The sequence below is a fragment of the Mesocricetus auratus genome, unplaced genomic scaffold (genome assembly GCF_017639785.1).
Source record: "Mesocricetus auratus isolate SY011 unplaced genomic scaffold, BCM_Maur_2.0 Super-Scaffold_100015, whole genome shotgun sequence".
Taxonomy (NCBI): Eukaryota; Metazoa; Chordata; class Mammalia; order Rodentia; family Cricetidae; genus Mesocricetus; species Mesocricetus auratus.
In genome coordinates, this window is record NW_024429198.1 from 26,439,540 (window position 1) to 26,458,973 (window position 19,434).

The window sequence follows — 19,434 nt, forward strand, 5'->3', positions numbered from 1 at the left end:
GTTGTTATTTTTGTTTCTTCTTCATTAATGTTTTCTCTAAATTGCTCAGACCACCTTTATTTTATTTTATTTTATTTTATTTATTTATTTTTGGTTTTTTTCGAGACAGGGTTTCTCTGTATTGTCTTGGAGGCTGTCCTGGAACTCGCTTCGTAGACCATGCTGGCCTCGAACTCACAGAGATCCACCTGCCTCTGCCTCCCAAGTGCTGGGATTAAAGGCGTGCACCACCAACGCCCGGCTCAAACCAGCTTTAAACTCATTCTAACACAGTCAGGCGTCAGGTGTAATCATCCTACCTCAGGGATTACAGGTGGCTGCCACCAGGCCTGACTTCAAAATGTATTTTTAAGAGTTAGCAGTGAATTGCGATATTATTTTGTAGCAGACAGTTTTAAAGTAAGAAGTGATTCCCTGTGACTGCCCATGTACAGAGACTGTTGTCTCCATCCACACTCAACTGCAGAGGAAGCCCATGAATTGTACACGGCCCTCTGTGTGTTCCCAGAACTTTTGCAGACTGGTGGGCAATTGAGTCTCTCCTAGCACGACATCACAAGCCAGGCTCTAGAAACTGTACTTGTGTGTTCGGTCTGCACACATTTCATCCCCCCAGTTAGGTAAGTGTCAGAGCCTGCTCCATGCCCTGCTTGGATCTCTTACTTGGAGACTGGTTCGGGGTGCAGTGCAGCCCTGTAGGCCTGAGGAATTGAACGAGGTGTGCAAGGCCAGGCTTGGAGTGAGTAGCTGTTAGGCAGGAACAAGCTGACTGTGGAGTGCTATGCTGATATAGGCTGGGACAAATCCTCAGGATGCCAGGTCAGGGCTGGAGAGAGGGCAATTCGGACAATGGGCAGCACGGAGTGGGGAGTGAATGCTTCCTTAAGACCAGGCTTGACCAAGTCCAGTCTGCCTTCCTGGGTTCCATATCCCAGGAAAGAAGAGTAGAGAGTCTAGGATAGCCCAGGGAGGGTCTTTCTAGGTATGGATTACCTTACTCAGTATGATCTTCCCTAGTTTTGTTTACTCACAAATTTCTTTTTTCTCTACAACTGAATAGTATTCCATAGTGTATATGTACCACATTTTTATTATCCATCCATTGAAAGACACTCGAGGTGTTTCCGTTCCCTAGCTATTGTGAATAGAGCAACAATGAACGTGACTGAACATATATCTCTGGAAGATGCTGCCAAGCCCTTTCATCACATGCCAAGAAGTGGTTTAGCTGGGCCATGTGGTAGCTTTAGTTTTAGCCTGTTAGAGTTTTTCACAGTGGTTTCTAGAGTGGCTCCACCAGTTTTCAATCCCACCAACTACATGTGGTATTGTTGTTTTACAACTTGTTATGTTAGAAATGTCATTCTAGGAAAATGGGAAGGGTAGGTGTGCTGGGTGTTGACATTTGGTTCCTGGTAGTCTGTGTGACATAAGCCAGAGGCCATAGAAGATAGAAGATATTTTTAAAAGATTGATTGATTGATCGATTGACTGACTGACTGACTGACTGACTGACTGATTGATTGATTGTGTATACAGTGTTCTGTCTACATGTATGCCTACAGGCCAGAAGAGGACACCAGATCTCATTATGGATGATTGTGAACCACCTTGTGGTTGCTGGGAATTGAACTCAGGACCTCCAGAAGAGCAGCCAGTGCTCTTAATCTTTTTTTTTTTTTTTTTTTTTTTTTTTTTTTGAGACAGGGTTTCTCTGTATTGTTTTGGAGCCTGTCCTGGAACTCGATTGGTAGACCAGGCTGGTCTCGAACTCACAGAGATCCGCCTGCCTCTGCCTCCAAGTGCTGGGATTAAAGGCGTGCACCACCAAGCCCAGCGCTCTTAATCTTTTGAACCATCTTTCCAGCCCATAGAAGATATTTTTAACAGATTTGAGTAGAAGTAAAAAGATATGTAAGCAACGTACATAAGACGTGTACATGTTCATTATGAATTCTCCGTTGTGGTTATAAATGTTCCTGTCAGTGAGCCCATACATAGTTGTAGCAAGGGTAGTGGTGTGATTTAAGTTGAAAATATGAATCAAAGACTGGATTCAACTGTTCTCTTTGTAGAGGTAGCTAGATTTTAAAGTCAGATGGATGGTAGTATGAGGCCCAGCTATTCACAGGAGAAACTGTACCTAACATTTCAGTAAGAACAAGCAGTGACTACATGCTGCATATTTAAAATTCACATTCAGATTTAGACATCTAGCATGCAGAATGAAGCACGTGTTACTTATTTTGAAACATTCTGTCTCAACGTTACCTGTAGCTTCCCATGTCTTTCTCAGTGTTCCAGCGATATTCTCTGAGTCAAAGGGGTGAAAATGTACTGATTTATAAGGGTTAATGATTCCTTCCTGCCACACTTAGCCTAGACAGAGACTGGTGAGTTGGCAACTTCATCATGTTTCTGTGTTTTTGGAGTGTGTGTGTGTGTGTGTGTGTGTTTTATGGCAGTTTGTCCTGCATACGTCAGTTATTCCAGGTTTGAAATGGAGGTTTATTACTGGCTGAAGGCTGATTAGGAATCTGTCCCTGTCTTTGCAACTAGCTTTGGCTTCTCACAATCTCTTGGAAGTCAGGTCTGTGTAGATACTCTCTCAAATACCTCTGTGGAACACAGGAGATGCAAGAGTTCTTACGAGTTGGGCTCTGTCCTTTCTGCTGGTCTAGGCTTCTATTCAGCAACAGCTTTCATTAATGGGGAGGACATTAGCCTCTGCCTCCAAGTTATGGAATTAGTTAAGTTTGCCTCACTCCATGCTAGAATTTATTTGTATTTCTTCCACGTATAAATTAGACTTTGCCAGTCTCAGGTGCCCCTGAACTTCTTGCCTTTGATTGTATTGGCTAAAACTCAAAGGAAATGAGATCCTGGTGGCATGTCTTCTGTCCTTCTCCACAATAAGGAGACTGGCCTGAACAGCAAACACTTACTCATACAACACCGTGGCGGCCTGTGCAGAGTATCCCACACATAGTGATCTCCACCATTAACTCTGCCATTGGGGTCCTGCTCTAGTGCTTTCAAACAAAACTGTCCTATCCTCAACCTGCTCTCTGGGCTCTTGCCATTCTCCAAGCTGAGTATTCCCTGGCCAGTGGCCATCTCATAAGTAAGGAGAATGGAGGCTGTGGTTCTCATTTCCAGCTTTACAATTTGGAGTGTGTGTGAGTCTAATTACCCTGATTTGTGTCAAGTTGACAAAAACATGACCAGCACAGTTGATTCCTTCTTACAGTGACGCAGAGGCACATAACTGTTAAGCCATAACTCCTTTGCGAAGCCTCAGACACCACCATCACGCACACCTCCTTTAACAAGGCTTTATCTCCTACTCCTTCCAGAACAGTTCCATCAACTGGGGACCAAGAATTCAAATGTATGAGCCTGGGGTGGGAAGGATTCTCATTCAAACCACCACGCAACCCTTCTTGTTTTCATTAGACCATGAGCCCACCCCATGGAATAGTTACACCAACATACAGGTGGCTCTTCCAACCTTAGGAGTCTAGAAGCATCCTGTGTCCATCATATTCCCTGTACTTGATCTATAAAATTAACAGGAATATGTTTTTATTAATGTATCAAGTGCTATATGGCGCTTTCCAACTTACCAAAGTAAAATGGCAATAAGTCATCCATGTCATGGCCACAGGGTTGTTTGGGGGAGAAAGTGATAGAAAATCACCACTAGCATACACAACTTTGTTCATGCCTGTTTTGCAAAGGTTCTTCCCCCTACTGGTATATCTTCCCTTCTCCTGCATCTGAAAACTCCTAGGAGCTATTTAAAATGAGTAATATGGATTTCAAAATAAGAGAGCCTGACGGTTAGATTTTGTCAACTTGACACAAGTTAGTCCTGTAAGAAGATGGAGCCTTAATGATGGAATTATCTCTATCAGACTGACCTATAGTCTTTGGAACAATTTCTTCATGAATGATTGATATGTGCCAGACCTCTGTGGGTGGTGCCATCCCTGGGCAGCTGGTCCTGGATTATATAATAAAGCAAACTGGGAAAGCCAATGGCCCAAGCCTGTAAACAGCATATTTCCATGGTTTCTGTTTCTGTCTTTGCTTCCAGGTTCCTTCCATGACTTCCCTCAATGATGCTTTGTATTCATTTGGCTTTATTGTTGTTATAAAACATGATAACAAAAAGCCCACCCACATCAATCATTAATAGAGGACATGCCCTACAGGTTTGCCCTACAGGAGATCTAGATGGAGTCAGTTTCTCATTTGAGGTACCTCTTCCCAGAAAATTACCCTGCACCAACTACAAAACCCAACCTAAAAGTGGTCCATAACCTGGAAGTCAAATAATTGCTTTCCACCACCAATGTGCTTTCTGTCAGGGTGTTCTATGATAGCAACAGAGAGGGAAACTATCCCAGAGACTAAGGAAATGAACAGGAAGGAAGATGCCTTCTTTGCATGGATGAATGAGCCAACATATGTATGCTCTGATAGTTTCTAGTATAAAAAGATAACAAATGGTGAGTGATTAAATATACTTGCTAATTCCCACTTAATGGCCTCTGTGGAACAGAAGAATGACTATGAAGCCTTTTTATTTCTTTGACTTTCCCAAGCTGCACATGTTAATGAGAAACCAGTGTGATCCTGACTCAGAGAGAGGCTCAGTATTACCAGCATTCGAAGCATAGGCAGATGGTTTGGAAGCAAGAAAAGAATAACCACAGAAATAGGCCAGAAGGTGGCCGGCCAGAAGGCACATGTTCCTTATGGCTAATAGGAAATATTCTCCACATGTATAAATGGATAGTAAAATATTTGTTTTTGTCAAACAGAACTGGGGAATTATTTGGATGATATTACATCATCTAATACAGTCCATAGATCAACCTTTTAAAGGAGTCACCATTTGTCTTATCCTAAGCTAGTTCAGTATGTCTTTAGAGAAGGTACAAAACTATTTATAAAATCAGGTTATGTGGCTGGGCATTGGTGACACACGCCTTTAATCCCAGCACTCGGGAGGCAGAGGCAGACGGATCTCTGTGAGTTCAAGACCAGCCTGGTCTACAAGAGCTAGATCCAGGACAGCCTCCAAAGCCGCAGAGAAACCCTGTCTCGAAAAACCACACACAAAAAAAATCTGGTTGTGTGCCTCCCTTTGAGGGATTCAGTAATAAAGCATATCGCTACACACACACACACACACACACACACACACACACACACACACACACAAATGGTACAGTGTATGGTGGGTATGGGGTCTTGAGAACTGCACTAGTACAGACTCTTTCGCTGGATTGTGCAGAACATTGATAAATGGAAATAGCTTTTTACAGTCATGATCAGACACATGATAAATTGTACATACTTCAACACTGATTCTTTTTCTAATATTCAAGCTTGACATTACAATAATATTTTTCTTTTATGGGCATGTGTGTGTAATTTACATATGTACAATTGTAGGCAAAGAACCCTGCCTACAGATGTCAGAAGAGTTAGATCTTCTGGAAGTGGAATTACAGGTCCTTGTGAGCTGACAGGTGTGTGTGTGTGTGTGTGTGTGTGTCTGTGTGTGTATGTATGTGTGTTAGTATGTGAACCTAATAAGTGCCCTTAACTACTCCACTGAGCCTCTGTCCAACCCCCAAATCTGAGAGTTTCAACTGATTCTTGCCAAAGAGCATGTTTTTCAGGATGCTGCAATGGAGGAAACTAACAATCTAGAAATCAGAAGGAAATATTTTATAGGTGTCAAAGATAAAATTGTCAATGTGGTCTAAATAGTCATAAGTAATACCTGAGAATTCAGCTTGAGGTAGAATTTTCCATATGAATGCTTAGGCCCCTAATGTGATGAATGGGGATCCATGTGGTACTCTGCTTGTCCAGGTTTTACCTGCGGGATATTATCTTCTTCTCTTCCAAAAAGTAATCCTTCTATTGAGAAATGGAGACAACAGAGGAGTTCTGATTGAAGGCTGCAATTTCACCAGCCAGCACCTCTCATATGAATGAGTACCTTCTCAGTGAAGGTTCTACATAGCACGCACACACACACACACACACACACACACACACACACACACACACACACACGCCTCACCATGCTAAGAAATAATATTCAGAGCATTGATGAGCGCCTTTAATCCCAGCACTCTGTGAGTTTGAGGCCAGCTTGGTCCACAGAGTGAGTTCCAGGACAACCTCCAAAGCAATACAGAGAAACTCCATCTCGAAAAAACAAAAAAGAAAAAGAAATACTATTCCCATGGAAATATTTCTGATTGCTTTACATTCAAGGAAGAAGCATTTCTGTGTTGGGGGAACTGAAGGAAGTTTGAGGCAAATGCTCATGGCTTTCAAAATACTGCTACACAGAACAACTTGAGGATCAGAAAAGAGAGGAAATTGAAGACAGATCAAAGTCCTGCATAGGGAATTTAGTAAGTGATGATGGGCCAGAAGGAATTATACAAACCAGTGTGCTCTCAGGAGCCGAGTATCTCCACTTGGAGAGGAGCAGGAGAGGTGGCCATGAGCTCATTGCACACCTGATGGTGAATAGTCAGTAGAGTTTGGGGGAAAAGTAGGTTTGGTGAAGTTCTGGTACCACTTTTACAAAACCTAAATTTCTCCCCTGGACTAATGGATGTAATTGTGGACAAGGATATACATATGGAAAGATCCTGAAATGGATTCTGGGTATTTTATGCAAATAAACTTCAGAGAAATGGACTTTTAATTTTGTTCAATTATTAAAACCATCTGTGTGTCCTTGGCCCAATTCTTATACTATAAGGGTTCCAATGTGCACAGGAATACGGTTTTAGCTATTGAGTCTCACCCATACGTGGCTCACACAGGATATCAGTATAGGAGAACAGGTATTATTTATTTGTGTAGTGCTGAACCCAAAGCCTCCAGTATATTCAAGGGCTTTACCACAAGATCGCTCCTTACCTGTTTTTCTACTTTTCATTTAGGTACAAGGCCTTTATAAACCAATTCAGCCTTGGACCCGGTGTCCTTCTGTCAGTAACCAATAAACAGCTAGGTGCACATTCTCGCAAACCAAGGCTGGTTTCAAAAATGATCTTTAAAAGAAATTCGTGGTGGTGGTGCATGACTTTAACACCAGCACTTAGAAGGCAGAGGTAGGCGATCTCTCTGAGTTGGAGGCCACCCTGATCTACAGAGCAAATTCCAGGACAGCGAGGATTACACAGAGAAACCCTGTCTCCTTTAAAAACAAAACAAAACAAAGCTAAAACAGAAGAAGGAGTTGGAGGAAGAAGGGGAAGGAAGGGAGGGAGGGAGGGAGGAAGGAGAAATTCTCATTTCAACATTAGCCTCTTGCTTCCTTATTTAAAAGTAAAACTGAATCAACGTGATATATTTTTAGGATGTAGGAAGATTGAATTCAGAACATATGAACCAGAAATGACCAGCAAGCCTAATATTTCTGTCCATGGCTCCATTCACATCCACTCATCTCGTGTTGTAGATCTGAAGGTGAATACCAGCCTCACTGCTTAGGGCTCTATTGCAAAACCTGCCTCTCCCTCCCATAAAGCAGTTTCATCAGGACAAGACAAGGAATTGACGAAATCGCTACGTCTGGGTTTCCGGAATTCCTTCGCGCAGACTTGTGGGAAATGTGGTCCGGTCATTGTGATGCTGCAAGGACCCGCTCCGGAAACAGTTTTTGTTCATTCTGTTTGCAAGTGTGCTCTTTCCCCAAAGTTGGGCGCGAGTCCTCACCTGCTGTGTCTCCTACTGTGTCTCTGACTGGAGGTTGGTCCCGGGTGCAGCGCAGCCCGAGGCTCTGTGCGGGGTGCGAGGTCCGTCTTGGAGGGGGGCGGACCTGGGCTGGGTGGGAGGGCGGAGAAGCTGCCTTGGAGATGCTGTGCTGAACTGGCTGGGACGCGGGAGGTTGCAGGTCAGGGCTGGGAGAGGGCGATGGGACTGTGCCCTGAGAGATGGTTTCCTTAGGACGGGCAGCCTTGGACTTCTGGGACAGGACAGCAGGATGGTAGCGCAGGGGTTGGGTATGGTGCAAGGTTCTGGATTTCCAGGGCTTGATGGGTCAGCTGGGAGCTTGGCTGGGAATACATTCTCTTTCTAACTGACCAGTCTCAGATGAATGTTGCCTGGGCGGGTTTTCTATCTCTCCTGTGCCCTATAGCAGTGATTGTCTACTATTTTTGTTTTGTTTTGTTTTCGTCCAGTTGCCGAATTAAAAGGGGGGGAAATCTGAGACATAACAGTTTGCAGCTAGGAGATTCCGGAACACTGCAGACAAGTTTGCCAGAATCAACTGGTAAAGAAAAGCTTTGACTAAGGGGTGAGGGGACAGACATACAACAGAGAGAGAAGGACCCACTGCAGAGCCGAGCAGGGACTGGGGAAGCGGATGTCCAGTTTTGCTTTGAGCGCTGGGGTGCTTAAGCCTTTGAAGGGTCTGCCATCCCTAAATTATGGTTGATTGCATTCAAGAAATGCAGGGTGTGCTGTGTGAACATGTCTTGAGCTGGCTTTGACTTGTTGAACCAGTCCCTCAGCAGGGGGTCCCGGGGCAGGTGAAAAAGCTCTCCTTGCTCAGGGTGCCAGGCTTTTGTGTCAGGACAGCAGGATGAGGAAGAACTCTCAGACCTTTAGGTGTTCGTGTAATGTGAAGTAAACAGACCTCATTCTCTCTCTGGACTTCTCTGTGACAGACGCAGCCCATGGGTGTTTACATTCTTCTCTGCTTCTCTGCCCCTTGGATGCCTTCTCCTCCCTTAGACCAGAGGTTAATGTGTATGTCTGATGCTTCTCTGCCATTTTCCAAAACAGAACCCTGCTCTGCATGTGCGGGATGACAGCTGCCTCCTTGGCTGTCACTCACATGGGGCTTTGTGTCATCCAACCAGCAAAGCAAAGTTCTGTTTATTACTCTTCCATGGAGAAGAGTTTAGTCCCCAATAGTGTCCAATCCTGCCTAGTACAGGATATTTTTATTGTATGCTTAATGTTGTGTAAGTGATGATATGAGGGAAGTAGTTACTGGTCTTTACAGACTCATGCACTAATCTTGCAATGTTAGACAGGTCATTCTTGGAAAACTCTGAAGGGAATGTATGTTGGATAATGGCATTGAGTTCTTGGTCCTGTGTATAAGAGACCATTGAGAGAAATTACAGAGGTTATTTGAACATAATTAAATAGAAACCAAACAGAATAAACTTGAGAAACAGGTTTTCATTACTCTGTCTTTTGTGGTTATGGAAGTTTCTGTCATTGAGTCTGTCCATCCAAAATTATTTTCAAAAACAGTGACATATTTTGAGTTGAAAAGTATGTGTCAGATTGACTAGCCAAATGTTTAAATTCTGCACTCCATTGTTCTTTCCTTTGTGGTAGCTACATAAAAATAAGTCAGTGGATGAGAATGTGAGTCCCAACTGTTTGTGGGACATACACCGCTTACTATTGTGTTAAAATTTAGTAACAATATTCTGATTATTTAAAGTTCAGATACATCTAGACCTGTCATACAGGGCAAAGCATGTGACATTTAAGTTGAAGCTAAAGTTCTAATTGCTCATTCCCTTTTTTTTTTTCAACAAATACATTGCATATGATCTATCACGTTCTTTTTAAGGCTCCAATTACAATGAGTCATCATATTGCAAAAATGTGTTCACTTAAAGCAAATATTAGTGATTACTGTGTTCCACACTTACTGTCAAAGGCCAGGACAGATCAGTGCATTAGCATCAGTATGAACTCTGTGCAAGTTAAGAAATCCAGACCTCAGCCCAGAGCTGCTACATCAGAAACTACATATTCTTTTTTTTTTTTTTTTTTTTTTTGGTTTTTCGAGACAGGGTTTCTCTGTGGCTTTGGAGCCTGTCCTGGAACTCACTCTGTAGACCAGCCCGGCCTCGAACTCACAGAGATCCGCCTGCCTCTGCCTCCCAAGTGCTGGGATTAAAGGCGTGCGCCACCACCACCCAGCTCAGAAACTACATTTTCATTGTGTTTCATATTCATGATTGTACATATTAATGGTGGAGAAGTTTCTTCTCTCTGGCCATGATGTTCTCCTGTGAGAAATGTGTGTGTGTGTGTGTGTGTGTGTGTGTGTGTGTGTGTGTGTGTGTTATAAAGCAAGCATGTGGCACTGAATGAATGTTTTTCTATGAAAACATTCATCTTATCTTTCTTCTGTCTTAAGTTTCCACGTGGACTTATAGGATCTTCTGCCTTCTCTTTCCTTGATGGGTATGGTGTGAGATCATGTGACCGTATCTGAAGTGTTTGAGGAATATGACTCGCCTAAGTTCGAAGCATGTCACTCATGCCTACTGCTCTTTTTAGCCTAGGCAAAATATAGAGTTGTGAAAAGAAGTACAAGGTACCCGTGTTAGAGGGCTTTTTTTTTTTTTGACAGTGATAAAATCCGTGACCAAAGCAACTCAGAGAAGAATGGATTTATTTCAACTTATAACTTCAGGTAACAGTCCATCACTGAGGGCAGTCAAGGCAGCAACTTGTAGGCAGGAACTGGACATAGGCCATGAAAGAACACTGCTTACTGGCTTGCCTTCCATGGCTGGCTCATCCTGCTTTCGTTTAGCATCTAAGACCACCTGCCCAGGGGTTGCACCATCCACAATGAACTCAGTGTATATTAATGGATGACTAAGAGCAGCCTCCTATAGGGTTGCATACAGGACATTCTTATGGAATGCATATTGTCAATTGAAGTTCCTTCTTCTCAAAAGACCTTCGCTTATGTCACATTGACAGAGAACTAGCCCTAAAATGCCTGTTATTAATGGCTTGAATTAAAAATGGGGTCTCATTCATTGATCTTTGTTTCAGGAAATGCTGTCCTTCCAGGATGTAGCCATTGAGTTCTCTCCAGAAGAGTGGGAATACCTGGAGCCTGCTCAGTGGAATCTGTACAGGGATGTGATGTTGGAGAATTACAGCCACCTTGATTTCCTGGGTGAGGATCACGTCCACTGTTAATTTCTTATTTCACTGTCAGTATGTGACTTCCTCACTCTATACATTATCTCATGGGAGCTTGTGCTTTCCACCAAAACATCTTATAATCTTGGTTATAAAGAAAAATTAGGGAATATATTTGGCTAAGTGTTACGAGATTCCTGCCCAGTTCCGCAGCCACCTCGGAGCCCAAAAATAAACACACAAGATACTATATTTGTTATAAGCTGTTAACGGGTGACTTGGGCTTCATATTGACTTGCTCAGTATTAATTATCCACCCATTTTCTAATAACCCATGTATTTCCATGTGGCCATATCTTACCAGAGTAAAGGTCTGGGCCTCTTACTCTATTGGGGTCTACATTGTGTCTCCTCAGCATCTCCACAAAGAAAAGAGAGTGATTTCCTGCTTGTCCCTGCTTATATTCTGATTCTGCCTGCTATGTCACTTCCTGCCTGGATCATATGATGACTTCTCTTTACTATATTTCCCAGAATTCTCCCTTGTCTCCTAGTCCCGCCTATCTTAGTCTCTATTGGCCAACAGTACTTTATTCATCAACCAATAAGAGAAACATGTACAGAAGCCTTCCCCCATCAGCTAAAAAACATTGCTTTTTTTGTGTGTTTAACCTGTCTGTGTTGGAGGAATACATCCTTCACACTAGTGGAAATGTTAGAAACTCAGTTGCAATGGGCATGTACCTTATGTATTAATGAAAATGTTTCACAATTCAGTTTCAACATTTTTCCCCTTAAATGAAACTCAGAATCTGGATGTTGTAAATTCCTTTATGTACTGTAGTGGTCCTGTCAGAAAACATTTAAGGATCTGATTGTCTACAGTCATTTCTTACATCATCTCTTTTCTTATAAACAGTGTCCTGGAAGGGAATATGGCAATTCCCAGTAGAAGAACACTTAATCTTGTTTCCTTTCATACAAACAGGTCTTGTTCTCTCTAAGCCACATCTGGTGACATTTCTGGAGCAAAGACAAAGGTCTACCGGTGTGAAGAAACAAGAGGCAGCTACTGTGCATACAGGTATGTAAGAATGAGGGGGATGAGGAACAGACTTGAGGTTCTATTATTCAACAGAAAGGCAGTCTTTCCCATCTGCCTTGAGTGGTGATATTATGGGGATAATTTTTAGGTTTCTTCTTGTTTTTATTGTCAAAGAACATCCCTCAGATGTGTATGATAGTTTAAATCTCTTAAACTTTGTAATTACCCAATAGTGAGCTGTGCTTTTATTTACAATGATTTATAGAGGTCATTCTTTGGAGTTTATACATCATAAATTTGCATTGTTTTCTAAACTTCTGAAAATTTGCACACATTTCTAAAGACCTAATATCACTTATACTCATGCTGATCAAAATCACCTCATCAGAGTTCTTCATGAACGATGAGAAGGTATTCTCATTTTTATCAAACACTCATTAAGGATTTAGAATGCATAACCTTTGTGGATATATAGTCATAGATTAAAACTGTCCAAAACTAGAAGAATTTTAATAGTTTATCAATAAGTCTTCAAAATATTGAGAATTCAAGTTTCTTTTTTCCTAACTTGGCAGTGTGATTGTGTGCTATTACTTGATAGTGGATAGCCTATAATCGGTTGTTTATATGTAACCTGTATAATTTCGTGGATGGATTATCCAATTATAAACACTTCAGGACCATGTAAGATAACAGTATATGAGCTCTAGTTATGTGACCGGGAGAACTGTGTATTTCCACTTCATTCGTAAATGTAAGTCTCATGTTTTCATAAATTGAATGTTGTCTCTTTTCATTGCTCAGTGGTTATTTCATCTTGTAAATTAAAAATTTGTAGCAAATCAGCTAATTTTTAACACCTTTCCATTGATAACATATTGTCTTTGGCAGAAGTTGTTGTTTATAGGTGAACCTAATTTTTTCATAATTTTTATATCATTGGCATATTTGTCATCCAAATAGAACATAAAATGCTGTCTGAAATTTGTGAGGTGGGTTATTTCAGGTTTTGTAGACATACTTGTTATGCATACTTTCATTCGTGTCTAAAAATCCTAAACTTCATACTTGGGGTTAAAATGGTATTTCTATATGGCTCCGCTATCACACAGTCACCATTAGTTTCCCCCTTTCCCAGCTGATAATGCCATGAATGTCTACATGCAATGCCTGTGTTTGATTAAGGTATTTATTTCTCTTTGTGTAATACCCTTGAGGGATTCCTTCATCATAGATAATTATTACTTAGCTCCTTAACTTTAATTAATGTGCCATTCTTTCTTCTTCTTCCTTTTCTTCTCCCTCTTCTTCTTTCTGGTTTTTTCAAGGCAGGGTTTCTCTGTGTAGCCCTGGCTGTCCTGGAACTCACTATGTAGACCAGGCTGGCTTCGAATCATTGACATATCCACCTGTCTCTGCCTCTCCAGTGCTGAGATTAAAGGTGTACACTACCACTGCCCGGCATGCCATTATTTCTGTATTCAATTCAATCAGGCTTTTATTTGAGTAGAAGTTTAGATTGTTTCCACATACTATATTTTCTGAGTTATTTATTCTCAGTTAACATACGTGTAGAAATATAGTGTTATTTCTGATTTACCAATAATAGTGTAAGTATGAGTAAATGTCTCCATTTTAAAGATAAACATATGAATATAAAGAATGTGCAAAGCTTTTGTTCATGTCTTAACTTCCGGCCAACAGGAAAAGCAGTCAATAAATGCAAAGATTACAGCAAGGCCTTGGATTGTAATTCACTGCTTAGTCAACACCAGACAGTTCATACAGGGGAGAACCCCTACAAATGTGAAGAATGTGGTAAGGCCTTTCGTCTTCGCTCAAGACTTTCTGTACATCAGAAAATTCATACTGGAGAAAAACCCTATAATTGTGAAGAATGTGGTAAGGCCTTTAATACTCATTCAAAACTTTCTGTACACCAGAGAATTCATACTGGAGAAAAACCCTACAAGTGTGAAGAATGTGGTAAGGCCTTTAGTTCTCACTCAACACGTTATAGACACCGGAAAAATCATACTGGAGAAAAACCCTACAAGTGTAAAGAATGTGCCAAAGTATTTTCCTACCCTTCGCTGCTTAAGGTACACCAGAGAATTCATTCTGCAGAGAGACCCTACAAGTGTGAAGAGTGTGGGAAATTATTTTACTGCCCTTTATTACTTAAGAAACACCAAATAATTCATTCTACAGAGAAACCCTACAAGTGTGCTCAGTGCGGCAAAGCCTTTCACTATCCTTCTTTGCTTAAGCGGCATCAAAGAATTCACGGTGGAGAGAAGCCCTATAAGTGTAAAGACTGTGACAAGGCATTTTACTCCTCTGCCTTCCTTAAGCGTCATCAAAGAATTCATTCTGAAGAGAATTCCTACAAGTGTGAAGAGTGTGGCAAAAGGTTTTACTCATTTCCACAACTTCAGGATCACCAAAGACTTCATTCTGGAGAGAAACCATACAAATGTGAAGAGTGCGGGAAAACATTTTCTACTCTTTCATACCTCCCTTGGCACAAATTGCGTCATTCTGGGGAGAAATCTTACAAATGTGAAGTATGTGGCAAAATGTTTTATTCTACTTTAGACCTTAAAAAGCACCACAAAATCCATACATACAAGTGTGGGGAATGTCACTATACCTTTACAAGTTACTCAGCCCTTACTGAGCACCAGAGAGTTCATACTGGAGAGAAACCCCACATATGTGAACAGTGTGGAAAAATCTTTTCTAGGCTTGATAGCCTCAATCAGCACCAGATTGTTCATACTGGAGAGAAACCCTATAAATGTGAAAAGTGTGGCAAAAGCTTTTTCCGATCTTCATCCCTTAGAAGACATAAAGGGATTCATTCTTAATAGAAACTTGACAGGTGTGCGCAATGTGATAAAATCTTGCTAAGTATCCATACCTCATCCAAGGCAAAAGAATCCATCGAGTAGAGAAGCCATGCACTTGACATGATGGTGAGTGCTGCACTATCTACCAACAATGAAGTTCGTTCTGGAGAGCAAAAGTTCAATTCTGAATGGAGTGGCAGGCTTTCAGTGTTCCTTTCTATCTTAAGTAACACAACAATATTCACCCTGAACATCAAAGCTATAATGTGAGGGTGTGGTGAAGGTTTCAGTTATCATTCGGTCATGGTACAACCTCGGTAATTCTCATCGGAGAGGAACCCTACTCAGGCAAAAAAGGATTATTCTGATAAGAGATCTCACAAAAGCAATCAGTTCTCTACCTGCACTTCACACTATAAGTATCTGCAGATACTTCATATGGCAGAGACACGCAACACATACAATCACTGTTCCTAAGGCTCCAGTCTTCAGCAACACCAACACATTGATATCGGTGAGAAACCCTGCAGATGCAAATGTCCTCCTTAGCTTCAGCTGTCAACTTCACCTAGCCCAGCATTATCTGAGTGGGTGCTTTCCTGGTCAGAGTGCCTTATGGGCATATCTGGGGACCATGTTCTTGATTGGTAAGTGATACAGGGGAGTCCAACCAGGACAGGCAGTACCACCTTTGGGAGGTGTTCTGGTCACATAAGAATTGTGAGTGAGCAGGAGACAGAGGAACATGTTAGGAACCATGGTTTCTTCTTCCCTTCTTGTCCTAGCATCCCTGGAAGAGGAACACTGACCCTTATGTTGAAATAAAATACTTCCTTCCCAAAGTTGTTTTTGGTCATGCCATTCATGACTTCAGCAAATCAATGTAAGAGGGCAAAGGACACAGGGAGGCATTTTCCTCTTCTTCATACCTCTGTTGCCATCAGACTCTACTAGATACAGTGTCACAAAGCCTTTAGGTGTGTCTGTCTCTACTGGACACCAGAGCTTTCACACTCCATAAAAGTCCTACGATACAAAGAATATGACAAAGAATTTTATGTTTCTCTTATTTAACACCAAATATTTCATGTTGTAGATGAACTTTGTAAAAGCAAAGACAGTAGCTACATGTTGAACAGTTGCTGCAAACTCAACATGAGAAATTTAGCCATGAATGAACTTAACATACTTGATAAGCAGTTTATTCTATTCTTCATTCCTTAGCATCAAAAAATATATTTTGTATAGAAAATCATACAAATTAAATAGTAACAAAGCCTTAAATACTTAGGGCCTATGAGTGAGTTCATATTGTAGACAAACCTTCTGCATAAATGGCCATACCCATTTTTAGTATACACATCTCAGATTAGCAAATGAACCACACTAATATCTATAATGTAGCAATGTCTTTTTTATAACTTACATAGCAATGGATATAATTCTAAGCAGAGTTTTCCTGTCCTGCCTCCTCTCTCAAATAATCACTCAGAGGCTTGTGCTAATTATAAATGCTCAGCCCATATTACTAACTAGTTCTTACATTTTAGGTTAACCCATATTCCTTATTTACATTCTACTATGTGGTGGTACCATTATTAGCACAGCATGCTCATCTCCTGCTCACTATGCATCTGGCTGGTGACCCCTCAGACTCCGCCCTTCTCCATCCGGTCATCCTTAGTTTGGTTGCCCTGCCTATACTTCCTGCCTGGCTACTGTCCAGTCAGCATTTTGTTATACCAATTTAAGTGACAATTCTTTACAGTGTACTAGAGGATTATTCCAAAGCATTTTCCCCTTTTGTACAAGTAAAAAGGAAGTTTTTCACTTTAACATAGTAAGATTATATACAACAAAAGTAGTTATTAAGTAACAATTACAGTTACAATATCCAGTCTATTTATATTTGGCAAAATTAGAGAAAATAATCTATTATGTAACCTATCTTGTGAGTCCAAAGTTTTCAACCTAATTTATCTTTTATCATAATTAAAGAAAACTATAACTAGTCTTCAATTCTATGAAAGACCCCAGAAGGGTGAAGTGTTACCTAATGACAAGGATATCAGACCTTGACAGTCACCCAAATCCTCTGCAATGTTGGGGCATCCATCTTTGGCCTACAGGCCTAACATTTCTGACAATTTTGAGAAGCAGGGAATTTTGAATTTTGAAGGACTGTCCTATATCATCGTAGCAAATTTTGGCAGTTACCTTTTTTGTATCCAGTTTGAACAGCATTCTGTCATCACTTGAGGCAAGGGCAATTTCTTTGCCCATGTGGCTAGCTTTTGCCATAAAGAAAACAAACTCCACATGGAGTTTCTTCGATGCCCGTCATCTTCTCTGAAGTAGATTGGTGCTGCCAGGAACAGACATGCCTGCTGTCATGAAAAACCTTAGGTTATTAAACATACTAAATACCATATTCTGTAGGTCTTTGAAGTGTTTGAAGATCATCAATCTAAATATATTGATGTATGACCTTGAAAGCATACCTAATATGACTATAAGTTTAACCATTAGAGATGACTATTAATGTGTATTTCTTAATTATAATTACATTTTAAATGAGCTGCATGAACACAGTAATTTAAACAAGAGTAGATATATACAGTTTAACGAAATTTAAATCAGTGAGCCAAAATACATACCAATGTAAAATATGTAAAATTAATATTTGTCTTTTCAATTAAAGTAGATTAAATAATCTACCCTTTTATCCTATCATTTCTACATTATATTCCCCTTTCTTCTTCTAGAAAGAGATCTTTGAATTTAACTTTTGTTTAGTCTGTTTTTTTTCAAACTATGACCAATAACAATTTGTAACCAACCCCCTAAACTAAGACAAATGTCTATAATCCATTTGGGGGGGTGAGGGTAGCTCTTTAGACTACTTCCTGTTGATTGGGGGGACTAGTAATCTTTGGGGGACTCTGAGAAAATTTAGGATTATGGTCAAGCCTGACTAGAGTATTCTATGAGGCTGTATCATTTCAGTCAGCAGACTTGAAGCTATTCTGGATGTAGAATCCTGAGGCGACTATAACAGAGGCATTCTGAAATGCTGGATCACCTGGACCATCCATTGTCATTGGTGTTTGGTCCCCTTGTTCTGAAAATTCATAAACTTTTAAAGGTAACATACATATTTGCATCAATATAAACTGCATTGTTTACAAGTGAACCAAAGATTATTTTTTGTTGTTGTTATATGTTTGAGCAGGTAAAATATACATCATATGTCTTATAGTTTTATTTCTTTATGTCTGCAGTCAGTATTTCAGGGGGTCTTCATTGATCAGACCTGATTTTCTTTATACCAGAATAGATCCACAGCCTCTCATTTTCTGTGGAAATAAAGCAGAACCTCTTCCCCAAAGTAACATCTTTTGACTTAAATTTTGAAGCCAAGATACTTTAAAAATATATAGGTTGGATTAATCCAACAATATTTATAATCAAATATTTCTTAGCAACTATTACTGCTTCCTCATCAGTCAAACAATTCAAAGACAACACAATAACATACAATATCCAGGCTATTTGTGTATTTTCTATCTTTATGTGACTTTGTCATATTACTTCCTTTTTAGGATTCTATTATTGTAAAACTATATATTTCATTTTTGTGACTGTCTATACCTTCTCTTTTCTCTCCCAAGCCTATGAGTATTTTTAAACACACTGTAAAACATTTAGAGGGCTTTTCCATCTGAATCTGTCTTTACTGCATATCTCTCTGACAACATGAGTCTGCTGAGTGGTGTGGCTGGCTCCTTGAGCTTAGCTTCATGGTAGAGTTACCGGTGGAAGCCACTTGTATTGCCCCAACTCTGGAGAGTTTCTGGGTCCATGTCATCACTGAGTAACATGTCACTTGCTCTTCATAAACTCCATTTAAGTGTTTGGTAGGAGGACCTGCCAGAAGTCATCTGTGCCGCCAGCTCCAACCAGGAAGCTGCATCAGACAGGAACCATGTCTCTACTGCTGCCATCAAACAGTGCCTATCCGAGGAAAGACAGTTACCAAGAAGCCTTCCTTAACTGTCCTTTTGTATGCTTAGAATCCTTTTCTTAAGATTTCTCAGGTTTATATGGAAATACTTGCCAAATGCTTGGATACCATATGTAGGTGGAGTTTCTGTGTCTTGCAGTCTGCTCTCAAATAAACACTCAGATGCTTATATTAATTATAAATGCTTGGCCAATAGCTCAGTCTTATTACTAACTAGCTCTTACATTTTAACTTAATCCGTATTCCTTATTTACACTCTACCATGTGGTGGTTCCTTTATTAGCATGGCCCGTTCATCTCCTGCTACTTCTGTGTCTGGCTGATGATCCCTCAGACTCTGTCCTTTTCCTTCCCATCATCTTTAGTTTGGTAACCCCACCTATACCTCCTGCCTGGCCGCTGGCTGATCAGCATTTTATTATACCATTTTGAGTGACATATCTTTACAGTGTATTAGCATTTATCCTTGGGTCTTATTTTACATTGCATTGGTCTGTACATTTGTCTTTTGTTAATCTCATTCAGTCCTTCTCAACTCTTCTCAGTAG

General features: G+C 40.6%; 1 protein-coding gene across 2 annotated transcripts; it reads left to right on the forward strand.

Moving 5' to 3' along the window:
• The first annotated feature begins 7,698 nt into the window (after window positions 1–7,698).
• On the forward strand, window positions 7,699–19,068 carry LOC101838180 (zinc finger protein 58-like). 2 transcript variants are annotated; one of them, XM_013123654.3, is made up of 4 exons: window positions 7,699–7,797; window positions 10,873–10,999; window positions 11,954–12,049; window positions 13,715–19,068. In XM_013123654.3, the coding sequence occupies exons 2-4, from the start codon at window positions 10,876–10,878 to the stop codon at window positions 14,878–14,880; spliced, it is 1,386 nt and encodes a 461-aa protein (XP_012979108.1). In that variant the 5' UTR covers window positions 7,699–7,797; window positions 10,873–10,875; the 3' UTR covers window positions 14,881–19,068. The 2 variants fall into 2 exon arrangements, with proteins under 2 accessions (XP_012979108.1, XP_021091284.1); XM_021235625.2 differs by lacking the exon at window positions 7,699–7,797 and adding an exon at window positions 10,407–10,501.
• Window positions 19,069–19,434: the final 366 nt, after the last annotated feature.